General features: G+C 51.5%; 6 protein-coding genes across 6 annotated transcripts; 2 read left to right on the forward strand and 4 right to left on the reverse strand.

Annotated features, from left to right (window-relative positions):
• Positions 1–1,163: 1,163 nt before the first annotated feature.
• Positions 1,164–4,595, reverse strand: BO94DRAFT_468383 (DUF1765 domain-containing protein; the record flags this gene model as incomplete). Its single annotated transcript, XM_025608247.1, has 2 exons — positions 1,164–3,693; positions 3,748–4,595. 2 exons carry the CDS (start codon positions 4,593–4,595, stop codon positions 1,164–1,166), a joined length of 3,378 nt encoding a protein of 1,125 aa, XP_025466537.1.
• Positions 4,596–8,212: 3,617 nt separating this feature from the next.
• BO94DRAFT_625140 (ATP synthase subunit H) lies at positions 8,213–8,771 on the reverse strand (the record flags this gene model as incomplete). The annotated part of the gene is made up of 3 exons (XM_025617258.1): positions 8,213–8,478; positions 8,590–8,671; positions 8,745–8,771. 3 exons carry the CDS (start codon positions 8,769–8,771, stop codon positions 8,213–8,215), a joined length of 375 nt encoding a protein of 124 aa, XP_025466538.1.
• Positions 8,772–9,661: 890 nt separating this feature from the next.
• Positions 9,662–10,769, forward strand: BO94DRAFT_106624 (transcription factor SUA7). The gene has a single exon (XM_025605486.1). The coding sequence runs from the start codon at positions 9,764–9,766 to the stop codon at positions 10,733–10,735; it is 972 nt and encodes a 323-aa protein (XP_025466539.1). The 5' UTR covers positions 9,662–9,763; the 3' UTR covers positions 10,736–10,769.
• A 763-nt stretch (positions 10,770–11,532) lies between these two features.
• On the reverse strand, positions 11,533–14,454 carry BO94DRAFT_586590 (uncharacterized protein; the record flags this gene model as incomplete). Its single annotated transcript, XM_025615769.1, has 2 exons — positions 11,533–13,439; positions 13,500–14,454. 2 exons carry the CDS (start codon positions 14,452–14,454, stop codon positions 11,533–11,535), a joined length of 2,862 nt encoding a protein of 953 aa, XP_025466540.1.
• A 2,717-nt stretch (positions 14,455–17,171) lies between these two features.
• BO94DRAFT_547204 (uncharacterized protein) lies at positions 17,172–17,555 on the forward strand (the record flags this gene model as incomplete). The annotated part of the gene is made up of 1 exon (XM_025613320.1): positions 17,172–17,555. The coding sequence occupies one exon, from the start codon at positions 17,172–17,174 to the stop codon at positions 17,553–17,555; it is 384 nt and encodes a 127-aa protein (XP_025466541.1).
• Positions 17,556–17,712: 157 nt separating this feature from the next.
• Positions 17,713–20,153, reverse strand: BO94DRAFT_536192 (putative C6 transcription factor). The gene is made up of 6 exons (XM_025611958.1): positions 19,848–20,153; positions 19,081–19,671; positions 18,875–19,026; positions 18,626–18,805; positions 18,222–18,575; positions 17,713–18,163 (listed from the first exon to the last, which is right to left on the reverse strand). Exons 1-6 carry the CDS (start codon positions 19,986–19,988, stop codon positions 17,737–17,739), a joined length of 1,845 nt encoding a protein of 614 aa, XP_025466542.1. The 5' UTR covers positions 19,989–20,153; the 3' UTR covers positions 17,713–17,736.
• Between the last annotated feature and the right edge of the window lie 2,369 nt (positions 20,154–22,522).

A 22,522-nucleotide genomic window follows, 5' to 3' on the forward strand; every position in this document is an offset into this window, starting at 1 on the left:
CGCCATCCATCTCGGACCGTACGTTCCTGTATCTAGTCATCCTGAGCTCATGAAACGGGCCTCTGGTTCGTTATCGACTGTCTATCTTTCTTCCTTTATGTATCTACATCGGTGGTTTGTCTTTCTTGGTGCTATGCTTGCACCGTGCTGTGAATTATGGAGAATTAGGAGTATATCGACTACTAGTAGTCAATGACAGCGTCATTATTCTTTTGTCTCACCGTATTGACCGAGTATGTTTCCATTGCTCACGCAAGTCAGGTGAACGAGCCGCCCTTGTTTTCCGTACGCTGAATTCAATACACGAATCAGGAAAACTTACCTCTATTTAGTAAATAGATGAATCATTGGGTCTCAAAGATAGGAATCAAACACTCATGCGTCACTCATTAAATTAACCAACCCATCCTTCCCTTGCCTTCCGATCCCTTCCCTTGCCATGCGTTCACAATCACTATATCCTACATTGCGTGTGCTGCAGACATTGCATTGCAGCTAGCTACAGCCCAGTAATGATGGAATGAGATAAAAAATAGAAATATGGGGGGTAAAGCAGTCACAGGACACAGAAAATAAAGGTGGAAAAGAGTAATGTAAAAAAAAGGAAAACAAAAACCCGGACCAGACCCCGCCTATATGTAGGTAGTAGATTGAATGATGCGGAAAGAAGAAACGAAGAAGATATAGTAATAAAGGAGATAAGAAGAAAAACAGCCCGACCCTCAACCCTACCATGCATGCGCCGTGTTATGTATTAGTCGATCAACCCAAGTTATATATACAGGACATGTTTTGGAAGTCGTGGAAGGAAAAGAAGAAAGGAGACAGGTTGAGAAAAGGTATAAAATATGCATTACCCCATTTTTGCCTTTGATTGTCGTATCATTGTATGCACTATGGAATCAGAAATGCTTCCTTTGCATGCTTTATTGATTGTTTGGTATGTTCGGATGGAGAAGGAGGTGATGTGGGAGAGGTTATGTAGAGGTCGGAATAAGACAGGATGTTGTTGATGGAGTGGGTACATCGAGCGGCTGGATTGTTTGGGTTTGGATCCGGTTACGAAGGTATAATATCCCCGTCAACGCAAGTCAGGACTGACTCAAGATCAGTATGGAGGGTGTCCACATATCCACGCTTCTCACAGGCTTCCAGTGCGCTGCTTACTTGCGGAAACTCTCAACTCCCAGCGTTGGTGTTTCAACCAAGCGATCGCAGGGTACACCCTCGTCGCGTCTGCGGGCAAAGAAGCTGTCGCATTCGGATACAATCTGCGCCCATTCCGCAAGAGCCCTACCTGCGTACTTACTGACCGCAAACTTGTCGTTCAATGCAAGCCTAATATCCAGATCTTTGGGCTGGTTTTCTGACTCCAATGTATCGTCTGCGCGGGCCTGTTCGTCTGATTCCGGTGCACCCTGAGGATCAAAACTCATATCATCGTCGTCTCCTTCCGCAGCCGATACGTATTCCGACGTTGTATCACAATCTTCCGACTGGATCAGTGATTTCCGGAGCTGAAGGTGCAGCTGCGACCCCACGGGAAGACAGGGTGTGTAAAGACGCTTATTTTTGCTAGGCCACTGAGGCCGGTCCATCCACTCCAGAGAAAACTTGAACGAGTAGGGCTGATGCGCAGTCTTGGGCCGACAGAGTTCCCCAGATTGGTTCTGGGGCCGCCAGTGATTGTCTAGGCATTTGTCTGCTGACGCCATATTCTCGGAGCTAGCAGAATCCGACTCGTCAGAGCTGCTGGAGGAAGACGCCTCACCGTTGGACTTCACGCTAGAAGAGCCACCGAACATAGCTTTGAGGATACTCCACTTCCGTTTAGGTGGGGGCTGCGCTTCGGATGATTCCGTTTTCAGGGAAATGTTGCTATTTGAGAGCACGGATGCCTTCTCTGGCGGTGCCGGAGGGACGACGCGATCAAAGGACACAAAAAAGCTTGACGGCGACAGCTGATTATCACACCGGATAATAATGATTCTTCGCCCTGGTGCCGGCGTACAAGGAGCAGATGACAGCGGCGTGGTGAGCTCTTCGTCTGCTTTGGCCTGAAAGGCAAGGTAGTATTTCCAGGTACGCTGCAGTCGGCCCCATAGTGTCTCATATATCGTGGTGTCAAGAGACGTGGGCTCATCATTGAACCTCCCCAGCCTCCAGCACAGCAGACGGTGAAAATATGCACGAACCATTGGACTCCAATGACTAAAGTAGTGGTAGAAGATCGATTCGTCCAGGAGGAAGCCCAGGCAAAGATCTGATTTCCTTTTTTCTGACGTAATCCATGTGCTCCAAATGCCGAAAAGGAAGGAGAACACCCTGACCTCGGTGAGAGAGTTGTGGCTTTGCATCATCTGACGACAAACCTCTAACCAGAACTTCCAGTCAAACAAGTCAGACCCGATAGAGTGGGAATAGCGTGTGATGATGGGGATGACTTCTTCTACAAAGTCACACAGAAGAAAGCATGCATTATGGTCGAACAGTGATGTTCTCTCGGCAGCTGCTCTCATGATGGTACAAAAAGATTCGGCATACAGTAACCTTGCGTGATTCGGCTCGAGGGAAGATTCCGAGAGAAAATCCCGGAGCAGGATGATCAAGCGATTCTCAGCCATCAAACGATGGCTATTCGCCGCTCCCAAAGGAAGTGCCGAGACGGCTGCATCCGTCCCTTCAATAAAATCATCGAATGTGACCGCAGCAGCTGTGTGAGTGCTTTCCGGCATTTGTGGTACCGATTGCTTGTAGAGCGTATCCTCTAGAACAACGAGGAGTTGCGAATGGATGGGAAGCAGGCCTGGTGCCAATAACCGCTTCGTTCTCTCGAGCTCTGGGGGCAGAGCGTCAGCGTATAGAACGTGGATGTACTTGACGAATACGAAAAAGAGATCCGTATCCCGGCCGCTCCATCGGGAAACCCACGGACTTTGCCATGGAATCTGAGCGGTGCTTAAAGGCACATCGGGCTTTTGACGAAGGTATCGCACCAAAGCTGTATGGGCGTGGAAAGCCAGCGTCCGCAGGGCCGCCGGAAAGTTCACGGCGAGTTCTTGTGTCAGCGCTCTCGCGCCGTTACTCTTGTCGGGATTTGACTGGGAGAGCACTCGCCGAAAGATGCTGGGGGGTGTATTCCATAGTCGCACGAGAATATCTGCAACTCCTGGACAGAAAAAAAATGCGTATGCACAAGCCTTGCCACAGAAAGCCACTAAGCTGGCGGGTGCATGTCTCATGGACATTCTTTCAACCACAAAAGACATCTGAGACAATAGGTTCTGCGTGAAAATATTCCTTATGTTGTGATGGATAGATTCAAGGAGAAAATCGGACCCTGACGAGCCTTCCGAGTCCTCCGAGATTGAAGTCGACGCATGCTTAAGAGGCTTTGGGAAACTGCCACTTGATGGAGGTAGCGGAAAAGGAATCCGCCATTCAGGTCGAGTCATAATACCGACAATTGCTTCCAAGTACACGGGCCTATCCGTCCCGGATATGGACTGGTTGTTCTTGCCGTTGAGCATTTCTAACAATCCTGTCCACCACTTGTTGAGGATGTTTACGCGGCGATCTAAGTCCTCGGGCCGCAAATTCCTACAGGACGGATGTGACGGGTTTCGATGTAGGAACGGCACAAGTGAGGAGCGGATGACGTTGGCCTTCAGAGCGCTGGACTTGGCCTGGAACCTGAGCGAGGATAAGTTAACTAGCGCATGTCTGTCTTCCTCGTGTAGAACTCACTTCTGAAAGTCGGCCTCAAGGGTTCGGAAAACGCCCCAGAGCTCATCCTTCTTCCGCGGCATGTCCATACTTCCGGCGAGATTCGCAGTTGCCGGTGCTTTGGGCACTGGGGGCAGGACCGGTGTCGACACGTTCAGGGTTGCAGTGAGTTTTTCCAGGGAATTCTTAGCCACTAATGACTGAGGAGAATAACTACTGGGAGTGCTCGGACTATCTGCTCGACTCTGAGTCACCACCGCGACCATCGGGCGCCGTGGCCGTTTTTGTAGGATAGTTCGCCGGCGGGAAGGGACAGTAGACTCTGGTTCTGTCCCCGGGTCTGTTTGGCCGCCGGTCTTGGATGGTGTTATCGGTGGATTTAGGGTTTGTTCCTCTGTACGCAGAGAACGGAGCCGGGAACCTTTCCCGGAAGGAGGAGAACTTGATATCCAGGGTTTCCGAGCCAAACTGGCCAGTCTCCCGGACATCGAACGGGCTTTAGAGGGGCGAGCAACGGGCGAGGGTGCCCTTGTTTCCGGAACCTTGGTAGGAGGCACGGAGGTCTCCGGGCCAGTCGGATCTGACAAATCCTCAGTAGAGACGGTAAAACGAGATACAGCGATGGTTGGTTTGTTCTTGGACCGAAGGGAGGTCCGTCGCAAGATGTCTTTGCCTGCAGCCACATCCTCCTTTGACGGAGACTCGGTCTGGATGGGGTGGTTCAGATCCGAGAAAGTTCTCCGCAGACCAGGCCGGCTCGTTTCGGAGGCCAGCAGATCCGGAAGGTGGTTGTAGCTGGCGGCATGGGACAAGTGGGCGTGTTCGTCTTCAAGGCGAGAGTCTGCGATCTCAGGGGACGACGAAGACATGTTCAAGGACAGCCAATTCTGGCTATAGATCCACGCAAAGGAAGAGCCCTAGAGAGATGTACATCTCCCCCAGTCGCAGAAAGTTGGAAGGTATATTATCGCTCAAACGGGCGTTGGGGAGACCAGCTCCTCCATATACGACGAATCCGCTCCTAGAGAGATTAAACCATATGCGGGCGGGCCTCCTCCAGTAGCATTGAAACGTCCGGTCGCTGTTGCGGAGAGAAAAGAGGGCGACGAGGAAGGAGGCTTGGGATTATGGCGGTGCAAGAAGGTAGAGGATGGGCAAGCGACCACGTCGAGCGAATACGGTAGTTATTGACGAAGCTCGGGATGGGACGGTCTCCGAAAAGCTAAACCGGGAACTCTCGACGACGCACGGCGGACTAGGACCGAAGGTTAGCCAATGCTGGGAAGTAAAAAAAAAAAAAAAGAAAGGGCACGGCGGTTGATCGACGGACGGGCAGAATTCCGGCGTAAATTTGGAGTATGGCGGAGAAACGATCGAAGGTTGAACGAGGGGCAGGTGGGAGAGCTGGCACAGCGATGAGGGATGGGCTTTCTTCTTTTTCTAGTTCTTTATATGCTAGAAGCGCTGGAGCGAAGGGAACAATGGGAGGGGAGGGGAAACGAATGTGCAGGATCAACGAGAGAAAGGAGCAGAGCAAAAACCGAGAAAGAGCAGAGTAGAGCAGGGGAAAGGGAGAAAGGAGCCGCAAGATGGATGGGATGGATAAGAGAGCCAGCGAGCCAGAGGATGACGAGCAGGGCCGAATGGGGCAGCGCGGCGAACTGACCGGTTTCAATAATACTTCCAGATGGCCCGTCGATTATACCTTCTCATTACATACACCACCAGCACTGCCGCCCTCCTAGTTTCGTTCGTCGGCTGCCACGCTGCTCTGGTCCCTGCGAAGTGTGAAAAGTCCCAGGCCGATGAGAGAATCCTTTCGACTGGAGCAGCCCCGCGAGGCGTAGCCCGAGTGATGGAGGAAATAACAATCACCAACTAGGGGGATGAGGATGGGGATGGGGACGGGGATGATGATGAAGAGGAAGCTGGGAACCCTACCACGTTTAAGATGGAAGAAAGAAGATCGGCTCCTTCAATTTTCAGATGATCTTATCCGAGCAGCCCGTCGCTTAGGATTTCTTTTTCTTTTTCTTTTTTTTTTTTATAAATTTCCCATCTGCCTGCCTGTCTCGATTTATGGAGGAAGGAAGTACACACCGTCTAGCTTGCGCTTGGGCTGTCTCGTCCATTACGGTATGTATCGATCGAGGTCAGTACGGGGTATGTAAGTATCCAGGTCTCTGGCCGTTACGATACGCAGTTCCCCGTCGGAATTCGAGCGATCCGAATCACGGACTCGTCCAGAATGAAATCTCGCCCTGCGATTAGGGTCAATGGGGACCAGAGTAATGATGCTCGTATGATGAATTCGAGGGCAAGGAGTCTGGTCCCTGATATAATCCACCCCCTGGCCCTTCTCTTCCTCCACCTTATGATGTCTGAAATCTGAACCATCTGGGGGATTGGTGCTCAAGCCTCGAAACCAATAATACATGGGGCCCCTCAATGCAAGGCTGTGAAGAGAATTCAATAATCGCGTCATGACGAATCACCCTCCAGGCTGGCAGTCCTATGAATAACCCACTGTCTTGGTCCTGTAGGTAGATACTAGATAGGTGCTATGGTAACAAAGTATCGGATCTTGCGACTATTAATGGGATTCCGGAGGCCAGTTCAACTGTATCATGACGATACAGGAGACGAGGTACCATATTACATATCCACTCTTTCGCTCGCTCGCTCATAAGTCTCTGGACTCCGGGTTCCGACTCTTGAGGCTGCATTCACGTCCAACAGCAGCTTGCAGGAACAGGTTGGGTACGGAGTAGACTTTCGATCCTTGTCCTGGCCCGGAGTTGGGCAATGTGAAGCGTCCGTGAATCGATGTGCTGACTCGTCCGAGGGGAAGAAAGTGGAGGGGGACATTCTCCCGTGTTATAATTAGTAGCCTAGTTGTACCATGTAGTTATCTATTTCGTACAGGAGGAGGGATGGGAGCTTGGCAGGACCCTGATATTAGACCCTATCTGGTTACCGTATGGGGTAATTGTGAAACACGATGAGTAATGCCGTGCGCGTTCGACTTGGCATATTAAATGGTTAGTCAGGCTGGCGAACAGGCACTGGGAGTCATCGCTTGACGGGCTGGGGGAATTTACTACCATTGCGACGGTGCTGAATAGAGTAGTGTTCATTGCTTGTCTTCAAGGTCTTGGGTGTTGGTTTGTCCTCACCGTCACGCTGTAACTTTTACCATCTATTGATGGTTTTTACCGTTGATATACTTGGACCCCGATCTCCAGCAGGACCACCGTGAGTTAAGTTTCGATCCAGAATCCTCTTCGAATAGTCAGGTCGCTATTCAAATCTTATTTGATTGGGTTTATCGCCCATAAGACAGTGGTGGATTCCTGCCAATCCAATCCTCCGAAGAATGTTGTACAGTTATAAGCGGTCCACCTGGAGACTCCCGCTCCTTTCATTCCATTTGACCAACGTCACTCTGTTGATAAACGGGGGATGAACTGGCTCAGCCAGCCATTTCATCCCTGTCGCCGTGCCCTGATCTTCCTGTCAGGATTCCTGGAGCATGAGAACCCATCGACTCGCAGACTATCGATCCCACAACCCGTCCACGGATCGACCCTGCAGGTATGGATGTACGAGCTCCAGGTGAAGTCGATTGCTACAACCTCATGGTGTGATGGCGTAGACACTAGACAACCATACTTACATCCAGACCCATCCGGACAGCCTAGCGTATCTCCTTCCTCCAAGGGCGGAAACTCTAGTGGTCTAGCGGTCTGAGAACTGCCCTGGAGCTGTCATATCTCCCCCTTCACACTTCACCCACTCAAGAACAACGACGCTAATCCCCCTGCATGCACTTGAAGTCGACAAATCTCACCTGAACTCTAGCAGCGGTGATCCGTATTTCTTTTTCGCCCGATGAAGAAGAACACGTTATGATCGTCTCTCAGCCCAAAGTAAGGTAGACGGGGTTGCGTCTCTGGGAAAGCAAGAGAGTCCGGTCACCGGCGCCCATGTGCACTTGACCAGATGTACCGGATGGATTCGTAACTTTCACACGTCGCACGCTGGGGTCATCATTGCAGGAGGCGATTTGTATTCTGGCTGGTTGTACCCAGCCCGCTGTACTCCGGACCGCGTTCCCAAATAGCATGCTGGGGCTGGCCTTCGACTTATCAATCAGAGGTTGGGACGGTCGGATATATCAATCCCGCCTGCCGCCACGGTCGCCTGAGGCCAATTTCTGCGCTCGGGGTACCCGCTTGGGCCAAACGTTGGTTACTACTTTCACTCGCCTCTTTCTTTGATCACAACAGCGTCCTGGGTTATTTTCCGAAGAATGCACGACATACTTAACGAGAGGGCACGGGGGGGGAAAGAAATTTCATATGCTCCAAGTAGGTTTAATTTACAAAGTTACTCCAGGACTCGAACAACGGGTGATATCACGTTAAGTCCATCCCATTGTCTGTCAGCCCCGGCTTTCCATTATCTTGTCGGCGAAACAAGAAACCTAGTGGGCAGCGGGAGCCTCCTCCTCTTCCTCAACAAACCAGCTCTCCTCAACGGGAGCAGCTTCACCAGCGACGGCCTGGCCCTCAACCTCGACCTCCTGGCTCTCGTAGGACTTCAGATCATTGGCGAGGTTGGCCTCCTCGGGGGACAGGGGGGCAGCCGGGGGAGCGAACTTCTGGACGTGAGCATCGGCGTCACCGGGCTTGACGGGGGTGGGCTTGTAGGCACGGAGTTCGCGGAGGTAGAGCTCCTGAACAGGGTCGGCTGCAAGAGGTTAGAATCCGTAGATGCCTCACATGGATGCATAGTCTGCCAATTGGCTCTGGCCTTCTGAAGTTGGAGAAGGTCGCACACTGCAAAAGGGATTTCACATACCCTGACGGACAGCGGAGGTCAGGAAAGTGCGGCGAGAAACAGAGGAAACCTGTTGCCGAGAGACGCGGGAGAAGAGAGAGCGCTGCCAAACAGGGTCAGTCATAAGGGCACCCGAGGGAGTTGGGCGGAAGGTCGCAGGTGAATCGTAAGCTTACCGACGCTCTGAGAGACTGGGACATCATCGCGGCGGGGTTGGGGATGAGGGGGGTTAGAGGTCGGTGGGTTTCTGCGAAGAGAGCAAGTGCTGATTGAAGCCGATGTTGGAAGTTCGACGTTTGTTCGGGAGGCTTCGGCTTGGCGGCTGACTCAGCGGCGGCTCTCTCTCGACCTCCCGTCAAGTCAGGTGCAGCTCAGGTGAGTTTCTCAGTCGCCCCTCTCAACCTTCTCGTTCTTTCTCTCCCTCTTCCCTCTCGACTCCCTCTCCCCTCTCCTCGTTCTTTGTTCCCCTCCCTTTGACACCCCCCAGCCACCTCTTCACACGGCCTTTCTTGCGGCCCTTGTTTCGTGACATTTCACGGAGACCTTGACTGGTTTATCGCGGTCGGGCAAGTTTGGCGTCGAGGCTTCGGGGCAGCCGCTGGAGAAGGAGATCACTGAGTACTTCAGTGCTTTACTCTGGGAACTTTGGCAGGACTAAGAGTCCTTTACCGGCCCGGAAAGGTAAAGCACTAGCTTATAGAACCTGATCCCCTCCTTGAGGTTAAGCAGCATGTCGGTGGCAGCCGGTCAGCCTCGACCGTGCGCTACTCGTCATGTCGTATTCCTTCGGGAATTCTGCATCGTCTCCGTCGGAGTTTTCAAGACTTGCTTGGGGCATTCAGGCTAACATGAATACAAAAGGCAGTGACGCAGAGACGTGGTTTGCAGACAAGTCTGAGCGATTTGCGCCCCTGCTGTCCCGTCCTTTATCGTTGTTACTGTTGAGAGCGCCTCGACTCTCAGGGCGGCCTGTTAACGGTCTTCGGCCGTGAGCCTCCATCCGTCACTCTTCGATCATTACTCTCGCGGACACAAGAATTCTTTCGATCACTTTCACGAAAATCGCAAACCGACCACGATAAGCTATCAGATTCATCACTGTGCCCGTCAATATGGCCGCTGTTTCCCCTGCAGCAGCTAGATCCGAGCCCGGACAATGGAAGAAGAACCTATCGGCCCACGTCATCTGCCCTGAATGCAAAGAAGTCCCCCGAATTTGGAGTTTCCAGGTTCACACGAAACGGTATGCGGCTCATGTGGCTTGGTGCTTGCCGATCGGGAAATCGATATGCACTCCGAATGGAGAACTTTTTCAAACGATGATCAGAACAACGACGATCCCTCTCGTGTTGGAGATGCTACGAATCCACTTCTCAACGGTGATCAGCTGGAGACCCAAATCGCTAGTGGCGGGTCTGGTCGTGTCCGTGACCTTTATCGTGCTCAAAACAAACAGTCAAGTGAGAAGGCGAATAAATCTCTTCTGGCGGCCTACAAGGAGATTGGCGCACTCTGCGATGGTTTCAACATCCAGAAGAATGTGGCAGATACAGCAAAGTATCTTTTCAAGATTGTGGACGACGCCAAGGCCTTCAAGGGCAAATCTCAGGATGTGATCATTGCGGGTTGTATCTTCATCGCTTGTCGCCAGTGCAAGGTTCCCCGTACCTTCACTGAAATTTTTGCGGTTACCAAGGTCACGAGGAAGGAAATTGGGCGTATCTACAAGGCTCTGGAGAAGTTCTTCACCGCTCAAAACCTCGAGAGAATCAACGCTGTGGTCTCCAGCGGAGGTGTTCCTGACCCCAACGACACATATACCGCGACCACTTCCACCAAGCCCAGCGATCTGTGCAACCGTTTCTGTAACCTTCTTGATCTGCCATTCCAGGTCACCAGCGTGTCCTCTTCTCTTTCAGATCGCGTGACAACGATGGGTGATTTGGCTGGGCGGTCTCCGCTGTCCATTGTGGCAGCTTGCATCTACATGGCGTCGTACCTGATGGGACATGGCAAAACTGCCAAGGAGATATCTCAGGTAGCTCATGTCAGCGATGGAACGATTCGCGGTGCTTACAAGCAGCTCTACGCTGAAAAAGAGCGCCTGATCGATCCCGAATGGATCAAAGATGGGAAGGGTGATCTGAAAAACCTGCCTGCTAGTTAAATTCCCGGGTCTTCACTCAGTTGATTGTCGACGCTTGCAAGAGAGGTTGCTTGTGCCTCAACAACTTGCTAGTCACACTGTGCTATCGAGAGTAAACATGATACCCCAATCAACCTTAGACATAAAGAAGAAAAAAAAGCAAGATACCAATCCCACCCAGTCCTTACAGATACATAGCATGATTTCATCAGAGAGTGGATATTTGGGGAAATATGGTCAGGATGTGCTTGTTCACAATTGAGAAGCATCACAGTGATCGCCATGCATAATTGTTTTTAGTTTATTATTTGTCTCAATTTCTGATTGATGCCTTAATAAGTTCCCCGAAACTACACACTTATTCCAAAAGCAACGTCTTTTTTATATGCTTTGCATCTTTTGCCATACTTTGAGCCTTACTGCCTCTTCAGATCGCATTTAACTCATAGCTTTGGTCATTCTAGCAGTCCTGAAATTCCTTTCATAGCATAAATTGGCAAATATTAGATTGAAATTGAAACCTATCTCTCTGTTATGGTGGGGCGTAAATAAAGTTGCATAGTAATTTAGTGGTAGCAGTCCTCACATGACTCAGGCGGATGTACGGTGGTGATATGAATGGACAGGGGGGGGGGTACCCAAGCTAGCTCCCTAGCTATACTTACTTTGTCGGGTGGCGGTGGCTGCTCTATGGCTACTGCACAGATATGTGGTGGTACTATATGTGTATGTGCTATCAGAGAAAACATGAACGGGCAAAGCGCAGAAGTGAAAATAGAGCAACAGGTACAGGCAGACAATCGTCAACCACCGTTACTTCACTGGATGTCGCCGATGTCGCCGATGTCGCCGGTTGAGAGCCGTTTGCCGTCCGCAGAGGCAACTAGGTTGTCAGCGACGTCGTTGACGTCTTGCTCAGGGGACAAGGCCTGGTTGGCGACGGGGGCGTCTTCCTTGACCACAGGTTCTATAGCGGGGCTTGGATCAGCCGGGCCATCAGCGGTTGTTGGTATTGAGGGGGCAGTGTCGGTGAATGTGGGTTGTTGGGCCTCGGCTACTTTCGCGGCTCCTGGTGAGACGGGGGCTTCGTCTTCCTTCTCGGGTGATGGAAGCGGGTCGACGGATTGACCGGCGATGTTCCTTGCTAGCGCGGGAGCCATGGTATCAGGCGTGGTATCGGGGGTAGCAGCTTTGACCTCGCCAACAACCAAGTTACCATCTTCGCCAACTTGCCAAACGTTCCATGTTGTGGTGATCTTAACCTCGGGAATTGTCGGCAGCCTCGTACTGGCTTTCTCGACAGCAGGCTTTCTTCGCGCGGGTCCGCGAGCGCGTCCCTTCCGAGCATCACTCAGAGGTTGCTTTTCAACCGGAGCTGCTTCCTCTTCTTCCTTCTTCTTCTCTTGCGGTTTTGGAGGCGCTTGCGGACCAAGCTGAAGCCGTGAGTTCAGGTCCGAGAGGAACCCTGCCTTCAAAGCAGCGATCTTGCTTCCACCAGGGCGGGCTGGCACCGCCGGTTTCGGCTTGGCAGCTATGTCCTTGGGTTCCTCTGAACTGACACGGAAGATGGGCTTAGCTGGACGGACTGGAATCTGAGGCTTCGGCCTATCCGGGATTACTGGTGGCTGACGCTTTTCGGTGGGCGAAGTGACAGGCTTCGTAGGAGCATCCGCTGTAGGAGCTTGTTGCGGGCGTTTCTGAGGACGGGATGGGATACTTGGCTTCGAGGGTACTTCTGGACTCTTGACCTGCTCCTCTGACGGCTCAATAGTTGTCACTAGCGTATGGCTTTCAGGCGCGTCCTCCCAGATATCCCGGCTGGGGAACCTCTGCTTGGCCACTTCCGGTCGAGCGGGAGGCTTTTCATCATGGTCTTCCGACTCCAAAATTTGAGACGCAACGTGATGGGCGTCCAGATGGTCCGCGTGGCTCCTCCGGAACGACTCCTGCTCCGGGGTTTCAAAGGTATCATGCTTTGGGATATCTGGAGTAGATACCATGGCGTGCAGCTGCAGACTGTTGGGCGAGTCCTCCCAGATATCCTGACTAGGGAACCTGTGCTTGAGCTCAGGGCGTTGTTTGAAGCGGTCTGCGGTCGAGACAGTCTTCTTGTCCTTCGCGTCATCCTCGGGAAACAAGGGTTCGTACTCTTCGACATCTTCAAGGGGTGTATAAACACCGTGATCTTCACGCGAGTCATATCTGGTCAAAGTCGGCATACCACTCGGTATACTAGCAGTCCTACTGTTTGACCGGCTGTGAGTGACGCTTGGTGTGCGACTTCTGCCTTCATAGTCAACACTTCCACTTCTCCCGAATGAGGGCGAGACAGCGGGGTGCTGAAAGGCCGACTCAGGGCGTAGTTCATCGGCAGCCAAGATGGGCTCATCTTCCTCGGCGTTCCGCTCACCAGTCCCGTGGGCGAGCTCTTCGGGATCCGGGGTCTGGGCGAACCCATCGGGATGATGCAAGTGATGATACGGCTCGTCAACATGAATGACTCTTGGTGCTTGCGGCTTTTCAGCCGTGTCATTTTCCACCGTGTCATCCTGTTCGCTCTGAGCATCTGACACTGGTACATTCGACTTGCGGAGAGGCGACTCGAAAGCCGGGCGTGAATTACGACGCGAATCTGGAGGTGGCGATGACATGCGATGCGTATACTCGTCAGAGGCAATATAACCTACTTCCTCTTCTGGAGTTCCTGCCACAGCAGGCGAGGTACCTAGGTATTAATGTTAGCACTCGCTGTTCGCTTCTTATAGACGGATAGTATCAGACATACCGAGTCCTGTGCCAGTAACGGCAGAGCCCCGGACAATCTTATTCAAGTCATCACTGCTTAAAGCCCAATCTGGCCTGGGCGTTCCGACACCGGGACCATATTGACCTTGTTCTTCCTTGACGTATTCTTCAGGGTGCTTCTCGTACCAAGCTTTCTCGAACTTGTCGTTTGTGGGTACACCATGCCCATGCAGACCATAACTTCCAGGTGGCAAAGAAGCCTCGCGACCACTGCGAGATCGGTGGTGACTGCGCCCCGGGCGTTGCTGTTGTTGGTGCTCTACAACGTATGGGCTAGGAGAGGGAGCCTGAACGTCACCCGCGTTAGGATACATTGGGACTCTCTGCCCAATCTCCGGGATTCCATGCTCATCGCCATGAAGTGACTCCCGACGATCAGCGGATGCGGTCGAGGACTCAGCCCGTGAGCCACTAGCCCGTGAATGGAGCGAGCGGGTGGGTCGTTCGGGGTGGTCGTCATGAATAGGGGACCCGGCGCGACCCAGGCCTGCTGCTGCTGCTTGACGGGAATCAGTACGTGTGACGGCCTGCACCTTGGCCTTGGCGCTTGAAGAGGGCAGTGACGGTCTTGGCGCATGGAGCTTGAGGTCGCTTCCCACATTGCGTGTTTCCGCGGGGGTCGGCTGATGGTTGTCGGAGACATTACCGACATCTAAGTCCTCATACTCGATTCCCTCTTCACCCAAAGAGGGGATCGTCACACTTGGGGGGCGAGGAGGCAGATCGTTGGAGGTGGTACGCTTCATGTTTGACCCGTTGGGCAAATTATTCAATGGAGAAGGCGCATAACTATCGCGATAGGGAGACACTGAGCGCTCAATGCGATGGCCAGGACGAGGGGGAATTTTGGGCATGTCTGCTGATGGAGGTGCAAGGCCTTGTTGAGGTGATCTTGACGGTCGGGGAGGAACGACTGGAGCTGTTGGCGTTGCCATGGCTGGTCTTGGGGGATTATTCCGAGATGTGCTAGATATTCTAGCAAAGGCATGTTAGTCTCACCAGAACATCAACATAAATCGGATTCGGGTCACATGAGTCTGAATGGGGGGTGGGGGGGTGATAAGGGTTGGGCTTGGGCTGGAGCTAACACAAGGCAGCTGTGCATCGGGAGTTGAATCAGGATCGAATGCAGGGGTGGTGTTTGGTCTTAGGGGGGGGGTGCTCCCTCTGGCAAAGGAGGAGAGAGCACTAGCCAGCAGAGGGGTTGCGAGGCGAAATCTGCCGCAGGGATTGTACATATGTAGCCCGAAGCAGGTTGATAAGATAGGTAGGTGCCATGCAAAGCCGCTCCCATTCTTTGTTGTCTTGGCTTCTCCGCCAGATCTCTGCAGGTGTAGGCAGGCAATTCACGGATTTGGAGCAATAGGAATGAAAGCATCGCGGTGACTGATAAGAGATGTGGAATTGATTCGCTTACCTGGGGGAGATAAAGTGTAGACGCAATGATGATTAGGTGCTCGTTCGAGCTATAAGGAGGGAACGAGACAGTGACGGGGGAGTCAATTCCGGGAGATCCAGTAGTCAACGTGGATGGGTGGCAGAGATAAGATGGGATATGCCAGGGTGACAGAGAAAATGAGGAGAACGAGAAGAGAAAGAGGAGAAGACCTTGGCAGAATACGGTCAGGCCTGCAAGATATGGGGACGAAGCAGCAGCGGCGGATGATGTATGACTCCCGCAAAGTGGCCGTAACAGCCAGTCTAACCGCTTTCTTCCTGCCACGGCCCACCGCCCCGTCGCGTGACGTGCTCTGACGGCATTCTACCGCCCCTTTCCCCAAAAGAAACTGTACGGTAACCGTATCCGGGCTGTGAACCAACCGGAGTCTTTTGTTGCATTACTTCGAGGCGGTGGCAGAGGACCCCGCTGGGATTAGGAGTCTTTTTTAGGTTTTCTAGTTTTTTCTTTCTGTATCACGGTGTATCCCTCCCTCCGTTGGATCTCTGCCTGCAATGCCTTTCTTTGGATTGTAGAACGTTCGTTTTGACTACTACAGGGCCATCTTCAGAGTACCGAAAGCCTGCTTGCTAGTAGGTAGTATACAACGGCTGGACTCTCAGGTATCCTCGTTCAGCTGACAACACTCGACCAATGATAACAATTCAAGACTCATAAAGGGACCTTCCTTATGCATGGATGCATTGTATTGTCGCAACTGCGATTTTACTTTTTCCCTTTTTCGTGCCCTTGACACATTGCATCATTTTGAGGCATTTTTTGTCTCTGGCATGCATCGTTCAACCTTCCAAGAGCAGACTAAAGTTACAGGTCGTCTACCGACCACAACGCCTAGGTCGCCTAGGTACCTTAGTAGCTTGACGATGGCAAGTTAGCGCTCTGTGATGCTGCGAATTGGCATCAACCATATGGTCAGCTCAGGCCCAGGATGGCCCCCGCCTTGGACGACGCAGAAACTCGGGATCAAGTTGGCGGGCCGTGGCTGATGATCTGGCCGATCCATTTTTGGCCATCGCTCTAAGAATAGGAGGAGTAGTACCTACTCCGTAAATCCCTCCCCCTCTCATATGTATGTTTAGTGTATGGGGAATAATCTCAATACTGGTAAGAAAATAATCCCTCTGCGTCAGGGACCACTTTTCTCCCCGTGTTGGAAAAATGCGTCGGGCTAGACCGTGGTCCAGATGTATTATTCTCAGCCACAGCGCCACGAAGGGGTATCCAGGCTGGATGCAGTTGCAGCTGTTGTACGGTGTATTGGGGTTAGAAGTCAAGACGTAGGAAACACTGCTAAGCCCAGTAACCAGATCCGTGTTCCATCAAACCCCACGACGGTTGTTTCTCATGAGGTAGGTATGTTGCTATGATTCCGATTGTTCCCACCTGCAGTCGCCAATCCCCTCATGTGGCGGTGCAGGCTATTCGCGGACTATTCAGTGGTACAGTGCTGACTGCCGACACCAGTAATAGATGCATACATAAATATATCCCTCGTGGTTTTATGAGGACAAGTGAAATTGCCCCTCGGGCATCTAACCATGTCCATGGATGTTACATAGAAAATTGATCCGCGTAATCCTATATAATTAACGCAAGAGTTTGCAACCACATTTAGCGTGGACTGAAACATTACCAAATGACTATTACAACATCCAGATACTACCTACATGAAGCTTGAATCATTGATAGCTCCGATATATCTGATGAAAGATAGTAAAAAGAGGCGCATTGGCCATTGCTGATTGGTTAGACGGTCCCAGGTCTTACTACTAGTACAAGATAACATCCATTTCTGTCAGTGGCCTCCCCAAAGTATAGATATCGATATTATAGATTCACTCCGTATAGCATGATCGTATTAGAACGGCAGATGGATGTATATAGAGGATCATGTGAAATTATTTCCAATAAGTTTTGTGATATACGGACGGTTTCAGAGACTGGGCCGACCCTGTATATACAAAATCTTGAATACAGAAAACAACCAGAGGATATGTGGCGTAAAAAAGGGGAGTATAAATGCAACCTACTGCAGGCCCCTGCCAGTGGAACTACCTTAGGCATCTTTGCTTGTCTGAGAGTACTAGCATCGAAGTAGAGCCACGCAGCACCTTCGGGTTGCCGTGCGTAGACGCCGTCGAGAGTTCCACGATCTATTGAATAGTACGAATTCATGGTTGGCTATAAGTCATCATGAACATGACAAGTATTGAAGATTTGTCTAACCACGGACGTGCTGGCTGGGGGAAGGTAAAAATCATGCCCGGAAGGCATGCGGCGGGCGCTCTTGACGTGTTTGGCGTAGCTGATAATTGGTGCGCTGGCCCGGAAAACTTATCCTACCGACAGGACCAACTATCACTGGCCGTCCTTGCTTCGTCCTCCTCCATCTGGGGTGGATTCCAAGTCCAGTCTCCAAATTCCAATGTTCCCTTCCTCCTCTCTCACTGCCTTTTGCTTTTCACATCTTCTTCCTGGGATCTCTCATCCGAGGAAGTGCCGGTCATCTCCAGCCGGCTTCTCGTCATGGCGTTTGAAGATCATGCTATCCTTTTATTATCAGGAAATGCACGCTAACACTGATGAGGCCGTGGTACAGGATGCTAACCTTGACCTTACGCTTTCGACTAAACATGTTTTATCCGTCTTCATCTGCTGTCCTTTCTAACCTAACATCTCTATGTGGCTCAATTCAAGCACGGCGAAACTTGATGGAGAACTATTGCAATTCTTACGTGTAATGCGGTCATAACACGGCTCACAGCCATTGTGAAGTCTCCTGCCCTCGGTGGTCCAGCACTGCAACAGCTTCGGGGGGCAATGTGAGCTTCGAGGACTGAACGATGTTTTCTAGGTTACGAAGCATCTCCTTGGCCAGCGCTAATCTCTTGCTGAAGGCCACCAGAAACCGACACAACTCCACAAACGCGTCTTTAGAATCCTCTTCGTTCAAAGCACCTAGGAAGACAAGAAGACTACTGTTGGTGGGCTCGAGTATCTGCCTGGGGATGTGGCGCAAACCATATGCCTCATGATACGAGCGGAGGTACTGGACAACTTGCTTTGCCGATCTAAGCTGGTTCAGCCTGGCTTGTTCGAATTCCGCTGGATGTGACGCGGGCCCGAAATGCTGGTGCTCTAGGAAAAATTGGAACAGTGCCATTATCGTATGGTGGCACCTGATACTACACCAATCGTTAGAATCTGCGTGCACAGCTGACCTGCGAGTTTCCTAGTACTTACTGCAGGTATAGTATCTGTGGCGGTTTTTCGTCATCGTTCTCAAGGATAGTTGGGAGGCTCTCAAGCCACCTTTGCAAACGGCCCCATTTTTTATATGCTGTTATCCATAATTCGCCAACTGCCATGTCGGGTCCCTTGTCAAACAACAGATCTGGTATGTCCGCGATGATTTCGGTCAAATCGATCATTTTGGTCATGACGAATCGGAGATGTGCCGGTTTCGAGACTCGGTCGAATTGATTGAAGCGAGGATATGGAGTCCACATAATATCATCATCGAGCGCATTCTCGGTATAAGGCTTATATTTAGGTGGCTTCAATTCTGCAACCTTGCGACTCTGCAGTGATGTTTGCCTGCACGCTGGCGGTTAGTCTGGCGGACGTATGCGGGGACGAAGCCATACGAGTTCAGGATAAAAAGACCCCAGGCAGTAATCGCGCCAACATGCTGAAGCCTGGCTGAAGCTCCCTCCCACTGGCGGTGTCTCGTCCTTGGAGACGTAAACATGCCAAAATCTTGTGCGAGCTGGACAGCTTGCCTGAGCATCAGCCAGCTTAAATCATCTTTACCCTGGAATTTTAGACTTCAAGTGGTCAGCTCCTGCACATTTTCAATCACGAAGTTGGGGAATTTTGCTTTTCGCAAATCATACAAGCGACTCATCAGGGCCACAGCCTGAATATTTGCTAGGGAAACACAACCCTCCTCCGCGTTCCACAGTCGCTCTGCCTCCATATAGAAGTGCTGGCCTCGTGACGTCTCATCGTCAGATAAAGCGAAAACTTCTGGAAAGTCGGAATAGATCTTCTCATCATCAGAAATGGCTAATCAAGAAAGAACAGGACAAACGCAACGCACACTTGCCACCGCTAATATACTATTCACAAGGAGCGAGGTGCAGCACTCCGAATTCGTGGCTTTGGTAGCCATCTGTCTCAGGAACATCTCTTGATCCACGACCTGCAATAATGGATGGTCCCAAGTGAAGTAAAGAGATACAAGGTGCGAAACAATATGGTCATCATTAGTGACGGCTGTCCAAGGCCTAGAAGGTACCTGAAATAAGGGACTATCACAAAGCCTCTCCACCGTTATCCGCAAGTGGGCGTCGATGCCAGGGCGCTCATGTTGCGCTATGGCATCTTCGGCAACCCCAACACTTTTGGAATGCTCGGAACTTGCATCACTGAGATCGTTGACTGGTGCATCAATGACTGTGACAAGGTCGCTCAAGTGCGTATTGCCACGGATCTTTTCCAACATCTGACGGGCTTTTTCTTCATCCGATGATCGAAGCGTTTCGAGAAGGGAGTATAGCAGGCCTCGGTAATACTCCAGCTCTCCCTGAGTGCGCCTGGCAGCGACTTTCCGCCTAAGGTCAAGTGTCTCGTCGAAGATGCATAGCCCGGTGTTCTGGCATGCTTTGCAAGGTGGCGGGCGTCCACTGCACTGTGACCTCCAGAAGTTAGCCAGGTGAACAAGAGTGGGAAAACCAATGGATCCGTGAACCGGTGAGATGTGTGGGATTCACAAGAGAAAAGGGGACATCTATTTCGCTCAATCTGGCGAGCCCCTCTCTGTTGGTCTTCCTCCACATGCCCGCGGGGTAACGGCTTCAGCATTACCTTTCGCTTTGCCTGCTTACATGGCAAACATGCAGTTGAGTTCTTTCTTGACTTAGCTAATGTGGTCGCCCCAGCTGCAACCGGACCGCGGGGCCCTGGCGCGAGTGAGGGAAGGTGTTTGCCCTGGTTTTCGGTGTTCATTTCAGACAACAATGTCCTCCCAAGAGCAAGGAAAGGTGTCTAACAGGGGACAGGTGGATGCTCTAGCATCACTAAGTTAGTGGTCGAAGCTGCCTTATGGTCAGTCTAATTCGCCCGACTGGAGAATTGCAATGAAGTGTACGGTGGTAATTTCCAAAATCGAGCTGGTTATACCCGAGAAAAAGTTGCAAAGAAACGGACTTTCACGGGGTTTCGGCCCAAGGTCAAAGGCAGGCTAAAACGCTAAATCATCTCACCTTTTTATATTTTTTTCTTAGTCCGACGTGCGACCTTGGTGGCCCAACCGTCAAGAAAAAGATAACCTGTTCCCGGATTGCTATCAACAGGCATGTTTCGTCTAACACAGATGGGAGGAGGCTCTAACGGTCGGTGGCCGTTGCTGTTGACTCGTGCCACGGCGGCAAAGAGGTGACAACAAGGTCCAGTGCGGGTTGGGGGCGGATTAATTACCCCAGCAGCGATGAAATGATTCAACAGATGAAGAGCACCATGCTCCACGTGATCATGGACCTCTTCTATATGGAAGCCTGGGAAAGAGAAGGGGCAGCAGGGGAGAAGCAGGAGGACTGACCAGCTAACAACCCGGGAATATGACTAACGGCCATGGTTTTAAGCCAAAGCGCTGGTTTGGTATGGAAGACCCCTCAGCGGAAGCAAACAAGCATCAATACCGGTTTTTGCCTGAGCAAGAGACTGATCACCAACAAGGGGCCCTGATGATAAAGCTCAACTAGTGGTTAAGCTGCCAATATCCTTGCGGTCCCTGACTGGAAATTATGGCATCAGCGCGAGGTGCATCGGATCAAGACTGCCGTCGTAACCATTACAGCCTTATACCGTTCGTTTCAGTCCGATCTACAGACAATGACACCTTGGCTAAGCGCTTCGCATCCCCCCAAGTGACTAGTTCCAATGCCTTTTGGCGCTATAGGTGAGGAGGCTTGGGTGTGACTAGCCTAGACTCTTGCTGGAAAGCCTGAATGCCCGTTTAAAGTGACAGACACATTGGTTGACAGGTATGCACGGAGTCCCTAGGCCGAGTTGGTCTACCCTCAGGCCGACAAATGACCGTGGCACAAAGTACTCCGTACTTAGGCCACGAAGGCGCCCATCCTGCTGCAACTCCCATCGGGCTGTCCCAGTGCATTATTAACCAGGATAGGAGTCCGGGGTTCGAGTGCATACAATACATGACACAGGCCAAACTCTACTTGCGGGTAACATCAAAATCTAGCAATCTTACAGGTTGGGAAAAAGAGCCATTGGACCAGCGAACCGCAAAACAAAGTAAGGGAGGCTTTTAGGGAAAAGGAGAGGCGAAAAAGAAAAAAAATCAGACGATATGGCTAAAAGTTGCTTCTGCCGACATCCGATATACAGCAAATACAATAGGTGGAAACGTTTCCCGGCCCGCAACACAATGGAATGGCAGCGGTCGAGGGCTCCAGATCCTAGACTGCTAGAGGCCAAGGTCCACCATACATCCGGCCGCTGGTCCACTCTTGGAAAACGAATAAGTACCAAACCAGACAGCTTCTTACATCAGCCGAGCCGGCTTGTCCTACAGAAAGGGGCCCCAATCCTCTCATTGCTTCCTTACTGAACGGCAAAGGAAACTCCGTTCTAGCCTGTCGTGACATGACCCCGCACCCTTTTCTTGAATGATCCTGGCTAGCGTCTTAATCGATGCTGATTTATGTACCTCGGACCTGTTGTGGTTTGTGCGGTGTGAAGTTCCGTGGACGCGACGCCTCGTGGCAAATCCGGCCGAACGGGTGTTAGATGTCGATTGGACCGGGGTGTACTGATCAGAGAACAGAATCCTCTTATAGTGGGACTTTTACAGAGGCTAGAGCCTTCGTGTTATAAGCTTAATCGGAGAACCAGCGATCCGTGTTCTTGACATATGACATCCACTGAGGCGCCTCTCATCCTACTTACAGGATAGGGACGGGAGGGGCGTGTGCTGGCTGATTTCTATCCCCACCTAGCCTCTGCGGCGAAGGTCATGCCGGTCGATCATTGATAGTCTCAGTCTCACAGTTACATTAGGGTGGTTATCTCTGGCCGTTGAATCCTGGAAACAAGTGAGCATACGCGGCTTGATAGCGCATGCGAAAGAAACTAAGTGGTCAGATTACTGGTTCGGGTCACCTGATAGCCGGGAACCCAAGTGATTTGCGCAAAGCTGCCCTTTACATCACTGTGACATTAATATCTCAACTTCGGCGTGTACGAGGAACCAATCTTTGCGCAACATTGGTGCCAGGGATGCTGGCCACTATGTAGACCACCCTTTCGCCACCAATCATGATGGCGGAACCATGGGGCCCAGTTTTTCCTGCCAGCGGCACGCGATTCCCCAGCATTTAGGGCGCTAAAGTCTGGGGCAAGTCTTGCTCTCCCTGAGTTGGCCAGGGGCGAGTTAGAGCACTCGGCGTCAGTATATTGTTGCATCGAAAACCCGATCAAGCTTATCGTTCGCTCCGCCCTTACATAAGTGGACTGGGCGC

The sequence above is a fragment of the Aspergillus sclerotioniger genome (genome assembly GCF_003184525.1).
Source record: "Aspergillus sclerotioniger CBS 115572 chromosome Unknown BO94scaffold_17, whole genome shotgun sequence".
Lineage (NCBI taxonomy): Eukaryota > Fungi > Ascomycota > Eurotiomycetes > Eurotiales > Aspergillaceae > Aspergillus > Aspergillus sclerotioniger.